Source organism: Chiloscyllium punctatum, chromosome 33 (assembly GCF_047496795.1).
Source record: "Chiloscyllium punctatum isolate Juve2018m chromosome 33, sChiPun1.3, whole genome shotgun sequence".
NCBI lineage: Eukaryota > Metazoa > Chordata > Chondrichthyes > Orectolobiformes > Hemiscylliidae > Chiloscyllium > Chiloscyllium punctatum.
Window position 1 is genome coordinate 6,682,765 of NC_092771.1, and position 17,615 is coordinate 6,700,379.

The 17,615-nt window shown below is 50.4% G+C and overlaps 1 protein-coding gene across 3 annotated transcripts in view; it reads right to left on the bottom strand.

Moving 5' to 3' along the window:
* The window catches only part of adamtsl5 (ADAMTS like 5), a 41,121-nt gene extending 23,853 nt beyond the window's left edge, over positions 1-17,268 (bottom strand). Inside the window, exons 1-4 of one of the 3 annotated variants that reach the window (XM_072552863.1) lie at positions 16,665-17,268; positions 9,589-9,661; positions 7,924-8,042; positions 107-167 (exon numbers count right to left, since the gene is read on the bottom strand). In XM_072552863.1, coding sequence (XP_072408964.1) covers positions 107-167; positions 7,924-8,042; positions 9,589-9,661; positions 16,665-16,684 — 273 coding nt within the window. In that variant the 5' untranslated portion in view covers positions 16,685-17,268. The remainder of the gene's footprint in view (positions 1-106; positions 168-7,923; positions 8,043-9,588; positions 9,662-16,664) is intronic. The other 2 variants (XM_072552864.1, XM_072552865.1) reach the window with 2 other exon arrangements.
* Between the last annotated feature and the right edge of the window lie 347 nt (positions 17,269-17,615).

Here is a 17,615-nt window from a genome sequence, read left to right on the forward strand (position 1 = left end):
CAGGAAAGCTCAGTAATACTTTCATCATGAGAGAAAAGGACTCTGTGGACTGAATTGGGGGAAGTTGCTGGTAAGAACCTTCCAAAATGTTTTTGGATGATCTTACCTCAGTAGCACACATCTTGTACTGTCTCTGGTCCCCTGGACAGGGCTTTCCAAAGGGATGTCTGTGAATGAAAAACAGAGAACATTCAATCTCTCTCTCTCTCTTGCTCTCTCTCACACACACACAGACACACATACTCACAAACACACATGAACAGACACACAAACACACAGAACAGATACACACATTCACTCATACACACACACACATACTGACTCATATACACATATACACACACAAATACAAATACATGCTGAAATGCAAACACATACTGACAAACATACATACATTCTCACACAAAGATTCTCACACATGCACACACACAATCATACAAATACACAGTCATACAAATGCCGACACAAGCACGCACACACACGCACACACACACACACACACACACAAAGAAATGCACAGGCATATATGCACAATCAAACCCCACACCCAGACACACACAAACACAGGCAAACACCCAGGCACGCACAAACACTAGCAAACACCCAGGCACGCACAAACACGAGCAAACAGCCAGGCACACACAAACACTAGCAAACACACAGGCACGCACAAACACAAGCAAACACCCAGGCACGCACAAAAACTAGCAAACAGCCAGGCACACAGAAACACGAGCAAACACCCAGGCACACACAAACACTAGCAAACACCCAGGCGCGCACAAACACTAGCAAACACCCAGGCACACACAAACACGAGCAAACAGCCAGGCACGCACAAACACTAGCAAACACCCAGGCACACACAAACACAAGCAAACACCCAGGAACGCACAAACACTAGCAAACACCCAGGCACACACAAACACAAGCAAACAGCCAGGCACACACAAACACTAGCAAACACCCAGGCACGCACAAACACTAGCAAACAGCCAGATACACACAAACACGAGCAAACACCCAGGCACACACAAACACAAGCAAACACCCAGGCACGCACAAACACTAGCAAACACCCAGGCACACACAAACACTAGCAAACACCCAGGCACGCACAAACACGAGCAAACACCCAGGCACACACAAACACTAGCAAACACCCAGACACACACAAACACTAGCAAACACCCAGGCACGCACAAACACTAGCAAACACCCAGGCACGCACAAACACTAGCAAACACCGAGGTACACACAAACACGAGCAAACACCCAGGCACACACAAATACTAGCAAACACCCAGGCACACACAAACACAAGCAAACACCCAGGCACACACAAACACTAGCAAACACCCAGGCACACACAAACACGAGCAAACACCCAGGCACACACAAACAAGAGCAAACACCCAGACACACACAAACACTAGCAAACAGCCAGGTACACACAAACACTAGCAAACACCCAGGCACACACAAACACAAGCAAACACCCAGGCACGCACAAACACTAGTAAACACCCAGGCACACATAAACACGAGCAAACAGCCAGGCACACACAAACACGAGCAAACACCCAGACACACACAAACACTAGCAAACAGCCAGGTACACACAAACACTAGCAAACACCCAGGCACACACAAACACGACCAAACAGCCAGGCACACACAAACACGAGCAAACACCCAGACACACACAAACACTAGCAAACACCCAGGCACACACAAACACGAGCAAACACCCAGGCACACACAAACACGAGCAAACACCTAGGCACGCACAAACACTAGCAAACACCCAAGCACGCACAAACACGAGCAAACACCCAGGCACACACAAACACTAGCAAACACCCAGGCACACACAAACACGAGCAAACACCCAGGCACACACAAATACTAGCAAACACCCAGGCACACACAAACACAAGCAAACAGCCAGGCACGCACAAACACTAGCAAACAGCCAGGCACACACAAACACTAGCAAACACCCAGGCACGCACAAACACGAGCAAACACCCAGGCACGCACAAACACGAGCAAACACCCAGACACGCACAAACACGAGCAAACACCCAGGCACACACAAACACGAGCAAACACCCAGGCACACACAAACACGAGCAAACACCCAGACACACACAAACACGAGCAAACACCAAGACACACACAAACACGAGCAAACACCCAGGCACACACAAACACGAGCAAACACCCAGGCACGCACAAACACGAGCAAACACCCAGGCACACACAAACACGAGCAAACACCCAGGCACACACAAACACGAGCAAACACCCAGACACACACAAACACGAGCAAACACCAAGGCACACACAAACACGAGCAAACACCCAGGCACGCACAAACACGAGCAAACACCCAGACACGCACAAACACGAGCAAACACCCAGGCACACACAAACACGAGCAAACAGCCAGGCACACACAAACACGAGCAAACACCCAGACACACACAAACACGAGCAAACACCAAGGCACACACAAACACGAGCAAACACCCAGGCACACACAAACACGAGCAAACACCCAGGCACACACAAACACGAGCAAACACCCAGGCACACACAAACACGAGCAAACACCCAGTCACACACAAACACTAGCAAACACCCAGGCACGCACAAACACGAGCAAACACCCAGGCACACACAAACACGAGCAAACAGCCAGGCACACACAAACACGAGCAAACACCCAGACACACACAAACACTAGCAAACAGCCAGGTACACACAAACACTAGCAAACACCCAGGCACACACAAACACGAGCAAACACCCAGGCACACACAAACACGAGCAAACACCCAGGCACGCACAAACACGAGCAAACACCCAGGCACACACAAACACGAGCAAACAGCCAGGCACACACAAACACAAGCAAACACCCAGACACACACAAACACTAGCAAACACCCAGGCACGCACAAACACTAGCAAACAGCCAGGTACACACAAACACGAGCAAACAGCCAGGCACACACAAACACTAGCAAACACCCAGGCACACACAAACACGAGCAAACACCCAGGCACACACAAACACGAGCAAACAGCCAGGCACACACAAACACAAGCAAACACCCAGACACACACAAACACTAGCAAACACCCAGGCATGCACAAACACGAGCAAACACCCAGGCACACACAAACACGAGCAAACAGCCAGGCACACACAAACACCAGCAAACACCCAGACACACACAAACACTAGCAAACACCCAGACACACACAAACACTAGCAAACACCCAGGCACACACAAACACGAGCAAACAGCCAGGCACACACAAACACGAGCAAACACCCAGACACACACAAACACTAGCAAACACCCAGGCACACACAAACACGAGCAAACAGCCAGGCACATACAAACACGAGCAAACACCTAGGCACGCACAAACACTAGCAAACACCCAAGCACGCACAAACACGAGCATACACCCAGGCACACACAAACACTAGCAAACACCCAGGCACACACAAACACGAGCAAACACCCAGGCACACACAAATACTAGCAAACACCCAGGCACACACAAACACAAGCAAACAGCCAGGCACGCACAAACACTAGCAAACAGCCAGGCACACACAAACACTAGCAAACACCCAGGCACGCACAAACACGAGCAAACACCCAGGCACGCACAAACACGAGCAAACACCCAGACACGCACAAACACGAGCAAACACCCAGGCACACACAAACACGAGCAAACACCCAGGCACACACAAACACGAGCAAACACCCAGACACACACAAACACGAGCAAACACCAAGACACACACAAACACGAGCAAACACCCAGGCACACACAAACACGAGCAAACACCCAGGCACGCACAAACACGAGCAAACACCCAGGCACACACAAACACGAGCAAACACCCAGGCACACACAAACACGAGCAAACACCCAGACACACACAAACACGAGCAAACACCAAGGCACACACAAACACGAGCAAACACCCAGGCACGCACAAACACGAGCAAACACCCAGACACGCACAAACACGAGCAAACACCCAGGCACACACAAACACGAGCAAACAGCCAGGCACACACAAACACGAGCAAACACCCAGACACACACAAACACGAGCAAACACCAAGGCACACACAAACACGAGCAAACACCCAGGCACACACAAACACGAGCAAACACCCAGGCACACACAAACACGAGCAAACACCCAGGCACACACAAACACTAGCAAACACCCAGGCACACACAAACACGAGCAAACACCCAGTCACACACAAACACTAGCAAACACCCAGGCACGCACAAACACGAGCAAACACCCAGGCACACACAAACACGAGCAAACAGCCAGGCACACACAAACACGAGCAAACACCCAGACACACACAAACACTAGCAAACAGCCAGGTACACACAAACACTAGCAAACACCCAGGCACACACAAACACGAGCAAACACCCAGGCACACACAAACACGAGCAAACACCCAGGCACGCACAAACACGAGCAAACACCCAGGCACACACAAACACGAGCAAACAGCCAGGCACACACAAACACAAGCAAACACCCAGACACACACAAACACTAGCAAACACCCAGGCACGCACAAACACTAGCAAACAGCCAGGTACACACAAACACGAGCAAACAGCCAGGCACACACAAACACTAGCAAACACCCAGGCACACACAAACACGAGCAAACACCCAGGCACACACAAACACGAGCAAACAGCCAGGCACACACAAACACAAGCAAACACCCAGACACACACAAACACTAGCAAACACCCAGGCATGCACAAACACGAGCAAACACCCAGGCACACACAAACACGAGCAAACAGCCAGGCACACACAAACACCAGCAAACACCCAGACACACACAAACACTAGCAAACACCCAGACACACACAAACACTAGCAAACACCCAGGCACACACAAACACGAGCAAACACCCAGGCACACACAAACACGAGCAAACAGCCAGGTACACACAAACACTAGCAAACACCCAGGCACACACAAACACGAGCAAACACCCAGACACACACAAACACTAGCAAACACCCAGGCACGCACAAACACTAGCAAACACCCAGGCACACACAAACACTAGCAAACAGCCAGGTACACACAACCACGAGCAAACACCCAGGCACACACAAACACTAGCAAACACCCAGGCACGCACAAACACTAGCAAACACCCAGGCACACACAAACACGAGCAAACAGCCAGGCACACACAAACACGAGCAAACACCCAGACACGCACAAACACTAGCAAACAGCCAGGTACACACAAACACTAGCAAACACCCAGGCACGCACAAACACTAGCAAACACCCAGGCACACACAAACACGAGCAAACAGCCAGGCACACACAAACACGAGCAAACACCCAGACACGCACAAACACTAGCAAACAGCCAGGTACACACAAACACTAGCAAACAGCCAGGTACACACAAACACTAGCAAACACCCAGGCACGCAAACATAGGTACATGCACACAGATAGACATGTGCACACCCATTCTCTGATACACAGTGGAGATTTTGGCTTTGATCCCATCGATTGGTTGGGGGGGTAATGTGTGATGGGCATGATCCCTCACTGAGCTGCTAGAGATAGGGTCCAGGCAAGCTCCCTGAGGATGTGACGAGCCAATGTGGAGAATCTGCAATCTTCGAGAACTTGCTTCCTGCAGCTTTCCCTGAAATGGAATGGCGGTCTCTTCCCTGCCCGCAGACTGAGCATCACCGGTGACTGGGAAGTGACGGACAGTTATAGAGACAGGAGCAGAGCGGTGGGGAAAGTAGAAACAACCCAGAAGGTCACCGAATCAATGACAAACACTAACCCAGTGCTGGGATTCAATATTCCTCGATATAAAGAGTTCAAAATCAGTAACCTTGAATAGAACTCTGTCAGGTCGCCATATCTGTTCTGAATCATGCCAGAGTTGAAATGTTAACTCTGTTTCTCTCTCCACAGTTGGTATCTGACCTGCTGAGTTTCTCTAGCATTTCCTATTTCTCTCAGAACTGAGCAATGTTCCGAGTTCTCCTTCCTTTCTAAACACAGTGGAAAGTGCAATTAAGGATAATCCAGAATTGAGAGGCTGCAGCTATTGGCAACAATTGAGCAGGTTAGCAATATTCCAGAAAAGTTGAAATGGAAAGGTGATCTGATAGAGTTCAGTAAAATTATGAGTGGGTTGGCCAGCGAGAATGTGGTGAGCTTTGTTTCCACTTGTGGGAAAGTCCAAAAGAGGGTCAAAAATACAAGAGAATTGCAAACAACCAAAACAGGCAAATAAGGAGCAAGTTCCCTAATGAGAGAGTGATGAGAATGTGGATCTCATTCCCACAGGAAGTGGTTGTGGCAAAATTCAGAGATTCTTTCAAAAGGAAGATTTATTTTTCCATTAGTTCACAGGATGTGGGTGTTGCTGGCTGGGTCAGAATTTATCGACCTTGAGAAGGTGGTGTTGAGCTGTCTTCTTGAACCACTGCAGTCCCTGTGCTGTAGGTAGACCCACAATACTGTTATATACCATGTGTGATATACATTGAGGGTTATATAGACAATGTGTTATACCTGTGTTATATCCCATGTATTATATACACTGTGTGTTATATACCCTGTGTATTATATACCCTATGTGTTATATACCCTGTGTGTTGTATACCCCATATGTTATGTACCCCATGTGTTATATACCCTGTGTGTTATATACCCCATGTGTTATATACCCCATGTTATATACCCCATGTATTATATACCCCATGTGTTATATACCCCGTGTGTTATGTACCCTGTGTGTTAAATACCCCGTGTGTTATATACCCCATGTGTTATGTACCCTGTGTGTTATATACCCTGTGTGTTATATACCCTGTGTGTTATATACCCCGCGTTATATACCCCGTGTGTTATATACCCCATGTGTTATATACCCCGTGTGTTATGTACCCCGTGTGTTATGTACCCCGTGTGTTATATACCCCATGTGTTATGTACCCCGTGTGTTATATACCCCATGTGTTATATACCCCGTGTGTTATGTACCCCGTGTGTTATGTACCCTGTGTGTTATATACCCCGTGTGTTATATACCCCATGTGTTATATACCCCATGTGTTATATACCCCGTGTGTTATGTACCCCGTGTGTTATGTACCCCGTGTGTTATATACCCCATGTGTTATGTACCCCGTGTGTTATATACCCCGTGTATTATATACCCTGAGTGTTATATACCCCGTGTGTTATATACCCCGTGCGTTATGTACCCCGTGTGTTATATACCCCGTGTGCTATATACCCCGTATGTTACATACCCCATGTGTTATGTACACTGTGTATGATAAAGACTGTGCTTTATACACAGACGATCCTCCAATGCTGAAATTTATAAAAGCAGAATCTTCAGAGTGGAAGTCATCAGAGTTGTGAATGGAGTGGGGGTCAGGGGTCATGAAAGGGGTGGGGCCAGAGGTTATTAAGAAGTTAGGGGTTAGGGGTTATGAAGTTGATGAGGTCAGGGTTATGGACAGGTTGGGGTCAGGGGTTATGGAGTGTGTGGGAGTTAAGGGGTTATGAATGGAGTGGGAGTCAGGCATGTGAAGGGGGTGAGGTCAAGGGTTATGGAGGGGATTGAGTCCAGGGTTTTGAAGGCGGTGGAGTTAGGTGTTATGGAGGGGGCGGGGGGCTCAGGCGTTATGAATGAAGAGTGGTCAAGGCTTATGGAGGGGGTGGGGGGGTCAGGGGTTATGGAGGAGATGGGGTCAAGGATTTGTGAAGGGGGTGGGAGTCAGGGGTTATGGAGGAGATGAGGGTTCAGGGGTTATGGAGGGCCTGATGCTGGTACCTGATCAAACATCTCCGGACCCTGGTGGCAACACCCCCTCCACATGTACTGGAGCACGGAGACCAGCTCTGCCACAGATTCCACTCACTGCCAGAAGAGAGCTCCATTCGACGGTGATCCTGTTAGAGAGAGAGAGAGAGAGAGAGACAGAGAGGGAGGGAGAGAGGGAAGGAAGGAGAGAGAGAGAGAGAGACAGAGAGAGAGAGAGGGAGAGAGAGAGGGAGGGAGAGAGGGAGCGAGAGAGGGAAGGAGGGAGAGAGAGAGGGAGGGGGAGAGAGAGGGGGAGGGAGAGAGGGAGAGACAGAGAGAGAGAGGGAGCGAGAGAGGGAGGGAGGGAGAGAGAGAGAGAGAGAGAGAGAGAGAGAGAGAGAGAAAAACAGTCAGAAAGGAAATGAAATGACAGCGGTGCGAGCTGCTAGTTCACCCACAACTCCAGGAGATCCTGGGAAGGGAGTGGGTGGAGTGAGGAGGTCATATGGGGACAAACCCACAGCACAGGGTCCTGAAAAGGTATTATGGGCTGAATGGCCTCTCCCTGTGTATGATCTGTGGCTGATCAGTGTGTCTGGGTGGAGAGTTCACAGCTGTCGGAATATCTGCCTGGCTGTAATGCACCCTGTAGCCAAATATCCTTCTTTAGATTCTAAAAAAACTGCAGTCACTGACTGTGGAGAGGTGGTTACCGGGGAATGCAGGGTGAGATGGGGATAGCACCCGCTCAGTGAGAGAATGGTTACTGCACAGGTAGAGACCATTCAGCCCATCATGGATGGAACCTGGAGAGACTCAATCCTGAGTCAGGCACTGGGTCTGATCCCTCAGTCTTTACAAACCCACTCATTACCCGGATCCAGTGGTGGGTGAGGGTTGGATGGGGGCATGTGTGCAGAGGACCAGAGGGTGGGAGGGATGAGTGGCACTGGAAGGCAATGCAGTCAGGTCTGGGTGACGGTTTGACTGTGCTGCCTACTGTAGTCTAATAGCCTGCCATGCACCATGGTTAGACCAGAGGAGAGACCATTAATTTGGCACATTGACCGACACAGAAAGTGTGGGTTTGGACTGGGATTTCTGAAAGTTTCACCATTTAATGTAATATGCACCTCCTGTCTCGCCCTGCCTCACCCAGTCAAATAGCCGCTATTCCCGCCTCAGCTAAGAGAGGTGAATTCGACTCTCTGGGGATTAGACATGGGGTCTTGCTTGTTGATAGGATATTGTTGTCTGTGACCAGCTAATCTCCCTCCATCCCCTATCCTTCCTACACTCCTTCACCAATCGCAGTGCTTTATAAAGATTGGAAAATCAGAGGCTGGACCTAGTTCAGGATGGAGTTACTCTGTGTCACCTGCTCTCCACTGAGGTTAACGTCAGAATGCTGCTGCTCCCTTTATCACCGCCAGGATATTTAACTGTGAGAGGCATCACAGCCAGGTGAGACCCAGCCCCCATCTGATGCCAGAGGTGTACATAGTGCATGTGAGGGTGCAGTGTGAGGGTAGGATGCCTTCCACAGTTCAGCAGCCCACTCACAATAGCCTGGCTGAGACCAGAAGAACTGTGTCACCTTGAGATACTTCAGGGTGGGGGTGGGGGAGGGGGGGTTCATTTATGAACCAATCCCAACAGAGTTCCAGTTGCAGGTAAAGTGAGGATTTGACTCACCGCAGCTAGTAACTGGGAATGTACGATGATTCCGAACACGGTGACATTCACAAGCAGAAATCTGGGCTGGGCCCTGGAACAAACAGTAATACAGCATGACAGTCAGTCTCTCATCTTCACAGCCTCCCCTCAAACCTCCAGCTCCTTCCAATTCCTCCCTCCCCCTCCCTCTTCTCTCTCTGTATCTCTGTGTAACTATGAGGGACAGTACGGATTTCCATGGAATAGGCCAATCCGTTTAAAAATATATGGAGTGCATTTAATTCACATAGACTCTGAATTAATAACATATTCCAGATTCACTGTCGGTTCAGCAAACTGTACTCCATCAGATCATCTCATTCCATAGCCTCCTCTCCTCTTTAAAACTGAAAGTAAAGCTCCCACTACACTGTTTCTCCATCAAACACTCCCAGGACAGGGACAGCACAGGGATAGGTACAGAGTAAAGCTTCCTCTACTATGAGAGTCACCCCTGGTTCTCTGTGCTATTTAACCTACAAATTCTGTGACAGTGTGGTGCTTGATGAATTGACTGTGTGTAACCTGGTACTCAGACAGTGGTTAATGGTTAACCAATCGCTGCCTTCTGAATGGGCAACATGGTAGCTGAGATTCATGCCAGGCCACGATGGCTGTGACAGTCACTCGGTAACTCACTCACACCTGAACAATGTGGTTTAATGTTTAATGTGGTTTCTCTGGAAAGTGATTGGGATACTCCTTCCAGCAAGATGGCGGTGGAGTCAGGCTTGTCTGCATTTCATTTCATTTCTTTGTTTTTCTCCCCTCTTGTTTTTTTCTTCTGTTTTATTTCACTTATCTCTTGGTGAAGCGCTTGGGTTGGCAATGGCATTGGGGTGAGGGAGACAGCATCACAGACTGGAGTGGGCCCAGCATCACAGACTGGAGTGGGCCCAGCAGCACGGACTGGAGTGGGCCCAGCATCACAGACTGGAGTGGGCCCAGCATCACAGACTGGAGTGGGACCAGCAGCACGGACTGGAGTGGGCCCAGCAGCATGGACTGGAGTGGGCCCAGCAGCACGGACTGGAGTGGGCCCAGCATCACAGACTGGAGTGGGCCCAGCATCACGGACTGGAGTGGGACCAGCAGCACGGACTGGAGTGGGCCCAGCATCACAGACTGGAGTGGGCCCAGCATCACGGACTGGAGTGGGACCAGCAGCACGGACTGGAGTGGGACCAGCATCACGGACTGGAGTGGGCCCAGCAGCATGGACTGGAGTGGGACCAGCATCACGGACTGGAGTGGGCCCAGCAGCACGGACTGGAGTGGGCCCAGCATCACAGACTGGAGTGGGCCCAGCATCACGGACTGGAGTGGGCCCAGCATCACGGACTGGAGTGGGCCCAGCATCACGGACTGGAGTGGGCCCAGCATCACGGACTGGAGTGGGCCCAGCATCACAGACTGGAGTGGGACCAGCATCACAGACTGGAGTGGGCCCAGCAGCGCGGACTGGAGTGGGCCCAGCAGCGCGGACTGGAGTGGGCCCAGCATCACGGACTGGAGTGGGCCCAGCATCACAGACTGGAGTGGGCCCAGCAGCACGGACTGGAGTGAGCCCAGCAGCACGGACTGGAGTGGGCCCAGCAGCACGGACTGGAGTGGGCCCAGCAGCATGGATTGGAGTGGGCCCAGCAGCGCGGACTGGAGTGGGCCCAGCAGCACGGACTGGAGTGGGCCCAGCAGCGCGGACTGGAGTGGGCCCAGCAGCACGGACTGGAGTGGGACCAGCATCACAGACTGGAGTGGGACCAGCAGCACAGACTGGAGTGGGCCCAGCAGCACGGACTGGAGTGGGACTAGCACGGTGAACCTGCTGGTTCCCAGCAGGTGAATTTGAGTTCCCAGCTGTGTCTGCCTCCAGCACAGATTGATGCAGGTGGCTGTGGAGTCGGGTTTTGGCTAATGTTGTACCCAGTAGCATCAATGGGGCCTGGGCAGGCTGGGTCCAATGAGGACCCATAGTGGCAAGGGCGTGGTCGAGATGAAATGGCAGGAAGTGTGCTCCAGCCGAGGCAGCATCCTGGCGAATCTCCTCCACACCCCTGTCCGGTGTAATCATATCCTTCCTATAGCGCGGAGACCAGAGCTGCACACGGTGCTCCAGCTGTGGCCTCACCAACCTCTCGCACAGCTCCAACATCACCTCCCTGCTCTATGAATCTCCGTTTATCCTATTAACCTGTCCTGCTGTCTCAGGGGTCTGTGGACCAGCACCCCAAGATCCTTCCGTTCCTCTGAGCTTCCTTCTGTCATTCATTGAGTCCTCTCTTATTACTTCTTCCAAAGTGCATACTTCACATTTATCAGGGTTAAACTCCATCTGCCACTGACCTGCCCATCTGAGCTGTCTGTCTCTATCCTCATGTAACCTCACTGCCAGCCATTTGGTCAATTTTTATGTCATCTGCAAACCTGTGTATTGACCACCCCATCACCACACCTCCCCCCCCCAACTCCCACATATTCTTCTATATTGTTATTTTTCACATTGTTAAACTTATTTTATTTCAGAACTTATTTCATTAACCAAATGTAGGCATTTAGCAATGTAAAAGTACCAACTCAGAGAATAAAATATTGAATTGAATTTATTGTCACGTGTACTGAGACACAGTGAAAAGCTTTGTCTTGCGAGCAATACAGGCAGATCACAGAGTTAAGTAGCATAGATGAGTAAATACTAGATAAACAGCAGCAAAAACAAAAACACAGGTACAGGTGAATGTTAAAAGTTTGAGTCCATTCACTATTCTAACAACAACAGTAGGGTAGAAACTGTTTCAAATCAAATTTTCATATTTGATTTGTTTTCTGAGAAATGGTGTCCTCCAGAACCTAACTACAGTTTTACCGATGGTTCCTACAGTAGCCAAGTTTCATTTACAGTTATTTCACTTCAGGTCATTTCAGTTAAGGTTGGGAATTTCAGGAATGCAGCCATAACTTTAAGTGAGGACTTACTGTCTCAATCTAAGTTTTGTTGGCTGCTGGTTAGAAAGCTGTGAGAGGTGGGGGCATCCAATAGAGCCCCTTCAGGGTTACACGCAGAACCTCTGCATTACTGCCCCACATCAGCCCACAGGATCGTTACCAATGCCCGACACGGGCACCACGTGCACAGGTCAGGGGGGTTCCCACATCCTTTGTGCAATCCCAGAGCAGATCCAAACCCACTGTATTCAGGCCTGGCTCAGTGGGTAGCACCTCTCAATCGGCAGGATGTGGGTTCAAGTACCATTCTACAAACTGTGTACATAATCCAAATGGACTCTCCCAAAGCAGTGCTGAGGGAGTGCCACACTGTCGGAAGTTCAGTGCTGCACTGTCGGAGAGTCAGTGCTGAGGGAGTGCAGCACTGTCAGAGGGTCAGTGCTGAGGGAGTGCCGCATTGTCGGGGGGTCAGTGCTGAGGAGGTGCCGCACTGTCAGAGGGTCAGTGCTGAGGGAGTGCCGCATTGTCGGGGGGTCAGTGCTGAGGGAGTGCCGCACTGTCAGAGGGTTAGTGCTGAGGGAGCGCCGCGCTGTCGGAGGGTCAGTGCTGAGGAGGTGCCGCACTGTTGGAGGGTCAGTGCTGAAGGAGTGCCGCACTGTCAGAGGGTTAGTGCTGAGGGAGTGCCGCACTGTCAGAGGGTCAGTGTTGAGGAGGTGCCGCACTGTCAGAGGGTCAGTGCTGAGGGAGTGCCGCACTGTCAGAGAGTCAGTGCTGAGGAGGTGCCGCACTGTCGGAGGGTCAGTGCTGAGGGAGTGCCGCACTGTCAGAGGGTCAGTGCTGAGGGAGTGCCGCACTATCTGAGGGTCACTGCTGAGGGAGTGCCGCACTGTCAGAGGGTCAGTGCTGAGGGAGTCAGGGGAGTTTCTGAGAAAAGCTGTTCTATTTTGGGTAAGTCATTAAATGGCCCTCAGCTGGATGGAAAGATCCCATTGATGTATTTTGAAGGAGGGCAGGGTAATTGTCTTAGCTAAGCAAAATCTTTGAAAAAGGCTAGTTGGTCAGGATTGTTTCTGTGTCCTGAATAGAATCTGAATCCACAAATCCCTGACTCCGAGAGGGGAAGCACTACACACTGAGCCACACTGAGTGCTGCACAGAGCGAGGGGTTCACTGGGAAGCAGTGATTCACTGACAATGGGCTCTTCTTTCAACAGGATGGACTGACAGAGCCAGTTTGAAATGATCCAGGAAAGGAGAGCTCTGACTTACTATTGCACCAATTCCTCCCCCACAGTTTTCCCTGGCCCCTCCCAGAGTGGGGGTGGGGAGGCTATTGACATCTGACAAATCCTTTTGAGGGTCAGCATTCATGTCATTACCCACTATATGGCCCAATTAAATCAAAGAAAATTTGAAATAAAGTACAAATAAAATTTGACATAAAGAGAATGTAACTTTTAAAAAATGTTCTGGAATTGACATTTGAAAGAACTGAAACCAATATGGACATTCTAAAAGATGAGAGACTGAACAAACAATTCAGGTCTTTTTCAATATATAATTTCAGATGCATCTTTTGCTATAAATTCTCTGTCTTATGATCTTATTCTCCACAACCACCTGATGAAGGAGCAGCGCTCCGAAAGCTAGTGCTTCCAAATAAACCTGTTGGACTATAACCTGGTGTTGTGTGATTTTTAAACTTTGCACACCCCAGTCCAACACCGGTGTCTCCAAATCATGAAATGAAGTAAATTGAATTCAGGTTCTTGTCAAATTGCTTCATTTTCACATCCTCATCGAGAACAAGGGACTGTAGTAGATCGGTCATCGCGACCTGAGCAAACCCAGTGAGGGACGGAGAGTGCACAGGACATGGGAAGCGAGAGGCTCTTTCAGAGCTCCAGCTATGACCAGAGGAGAGAATGGCTGCAGCTGTCCCCAGGATAGCTGTTGCATCAGTCTGTTTACACTGGCAGAAGCTGATTGTCGGGGTCTGGAGAGAGGAACACAGCAGCTCCTGTTCCTTGGGCTTTAATTTAGTGCAATTTGTTTTCACTCTGTATTTATTTAACTAACAACAGTTTCTTAATGAACTCTGAGTTTTATTAACCTAAACTTGGAGTGTATCATGTGAGAGATTCAAAGTTCAGGAAGAAGTTACTAAACATGTGTAACTGTCAGAGGAAGGGCCAAGTGTGAGTTAGTGAGATATTAACATTGAATTTCTCACTGTTACAGGGCCCTGTGCAATGTTACACCCAGCACATTCTGGCAGGTCCCCCTCACACTGGGGAAGTTATCCCTCACACTGGGGAAGTTACCCTCAATGGGGCAGGAACCCCTCACACTGGGGAAGTTACCCCCCAATGGGGCAGGAACCCCTCACACTGGGGAAGTTACCCCTCAATGGGGCAGGAACCCCTCGGACTGGGGAAGTTACCCCTCACACTGGGAAAGTTACCCCTCAATGGGGCAGGAACCCCTCACATTGGGGAAGTTACCCCTCACACTGGGGAAGTTACCCCTCAATGGGGCAGGCCCCCTCACACTGTGGAAGTTACCCCTCAATGGGGCAGGTCCCCCTCACACTAGGGAAGTTACCCCTCACACTGGGGAAGTTACCCCTCAATGGGGCAGGAACCCCTCACATTGGGGAAGTTACCCCTCACACTGGGGAAGTTACCCCTCAATGGGGCAGGCCCCCTCACACTGTGGAAGTTACCCCTCAATGGGGCAGGTCCCCCTCACACTAGGGAAGTTACCCCTCACACTGGGGAAGTTACCCCTCACACTGGAAAAGTTACCCCTCAATGGGGCAGGAACCCCTTACATTGGGGAAGTTACCCCTCACACTGGGGAAGTTACCCCTCAATGGGGCAGGCCCCCTCACACTGTGGAAGTTACCCCTCAATGGGGCAGGTCCCCCTCACACTAGGGAAGTTACCCCTCAGTGGGGCTAGTCCCCCCCATACTGGGGAAGTTACCCCTCACACTGGGGAAGTTACCCCTCACTTGGGGGAAATTACCGCTCAATGGAGCTGGTCCCCCTCACACTGGGGAGTTATGCCTCATACTGGGGAAGTTACCCCTCAATGGGGCAGGTCCCCCTCACACTGGGGAAGTTACCCCTCAATGGGGCAGGTCCCCCTCACACTAGGGAAGTTACCCCTCAGTGGGCTGGTCCCCCCCATACTGGGGAAGTTACCTCTCACTCTGGGGAAGTTACCCCTCAATGGGGCTGGTCCCCCTCACACTGGTGAAGTTACCCCTCATACTGGGGAAGTCCCCCTCACATTGGGGAAGTTACCCCTCACACTGGGAAAATTACCTCTCAATGGGGCATGTCCCCCTCACATTGGGGAAGTTACCCCTCACTCTGGCGAAGTTACCCCTCAATGGGGCAGGTCCCCTCACATTGGGCAAGTTACCTCTCAATGGGGTAGGAACCCCTCACACTGGGGAAGTTACCCCTCACTCTGGGGCAGTTACCCCTCACTCTAGTGAATTAAGATCCAGCAAGCTGGATATTGGATTAGAACCAAGAGCAAAGCCAACTGTAAATCACAAATGAATAAAAGACTCGAACAAGGTCCAAGAGTAAAGTGGCAGACACCCACACACGGATCGGGTAGTGTGTGAATAGAAAGAAAGGTTAGGGTTAGAGGTGGAGATACTGGATTTGAACAATGTGCATTAATCTCCCTCTCCTGAAACAGCTCAGAGTTCAAATATCAACCTGTCTTTCTAGAAACTGACACACAAGTGACTCTTTACAGATTCTGGGTGAGGACGGCACAGAAAAACATGACAAATGATGATCAGCGTTCTGTCTCTGTTTGGGACTCTCTCAATCTGCTCCAAATAAAAACCAAAGTCATACTGGTAACCAGACACAGAAACGCAGACACACAGACAGGCACAGAAACACGCAGGCAGACTGGCAGATAGATACAGGTACATACACACTGACAGATGGACATAGGTATACTTACAGGCACACTGGCAAATACATACAGGTACACACACAGGTACACTGACAGATAGATATAGGTACACACACTGGCAGTTAGATACAGGTACACACACACACACTGACAGATACACGTTACCTGGCCTGCTGGATGAACATTCTCCCTCCCGATGATGTTCAGTATCAGACGCCGAGGTGTGGTCTCTATCCCCGGCCTGTGGACAGCAGGCAGACCGGGCTGTGGGGGTAAGAGGGGGGTATCTGAGCAGGGATTTGTGAGAATCTGAGCTGGGTACAGGCAGCAGGAGCAGGCTGTCAGAGCTGGGAGGCTGCTGTCATACACTGAAACAGAGTGACATTATTCCCAGTGAAGGGACCAGCTTCAGGCTCCGGAGCTGCACTTACAATGTCCTTCTCCTGTTGTTAAAAGCTCTGAATCCGCTTCCCTGAGATAGCAGCGATTAGATTAGCACTGAGTGAGGTTTCACCAAAACTTTCCCCCAACTCCTCTCTGCTCTCTCAGTCTGTTAATCTCTCTGTGCTGTTTCCTGGGTTAAACCTTTTCTGCCTCCCTGCTTTTATCTCTCTCATCTCTCTCTCTCTCTCCCCCCCTGCTGCTCCGCTCCCTCTATCCCTCTCTCTATTTCCTCAATCACCTGCTGTCTATCTCTCGGCTACACGCTGCTGGGAATCCAACTCTCCAGCGGCTCCGCCTTCCCCAGGTTTGAGAGGAGCAAAACTGGCGGAACTCTCCGCAGCCCTCCCTCCTTCCCCTCTCTCCCTTCTCACTCTCACTCTCTCTTTCTGTCTCTCCCTCCCATGTCCAGCTCTTCCTGTATCTTTCCGATTCTCCCTCTATCTTTCTATTTAAGTCTGGCTATCTGACACTTTTCCCGTCCTCTCTCTCTCTCAGCCTATGAATCGAAATACTGGTTTTGTTTTCTTATTAAAATGCCCTGTCGCTTCTCCCCTGGTTCCCCCCCAGTATTGCTGGCCATTCTGTGGAAAGTTTCTCTCTCTCTCTCCCCCACTCTATCTGTTTCTCATTCTCTGTATTCTCCACACTCTATCTTTTCTTTCTCTTTGTTTT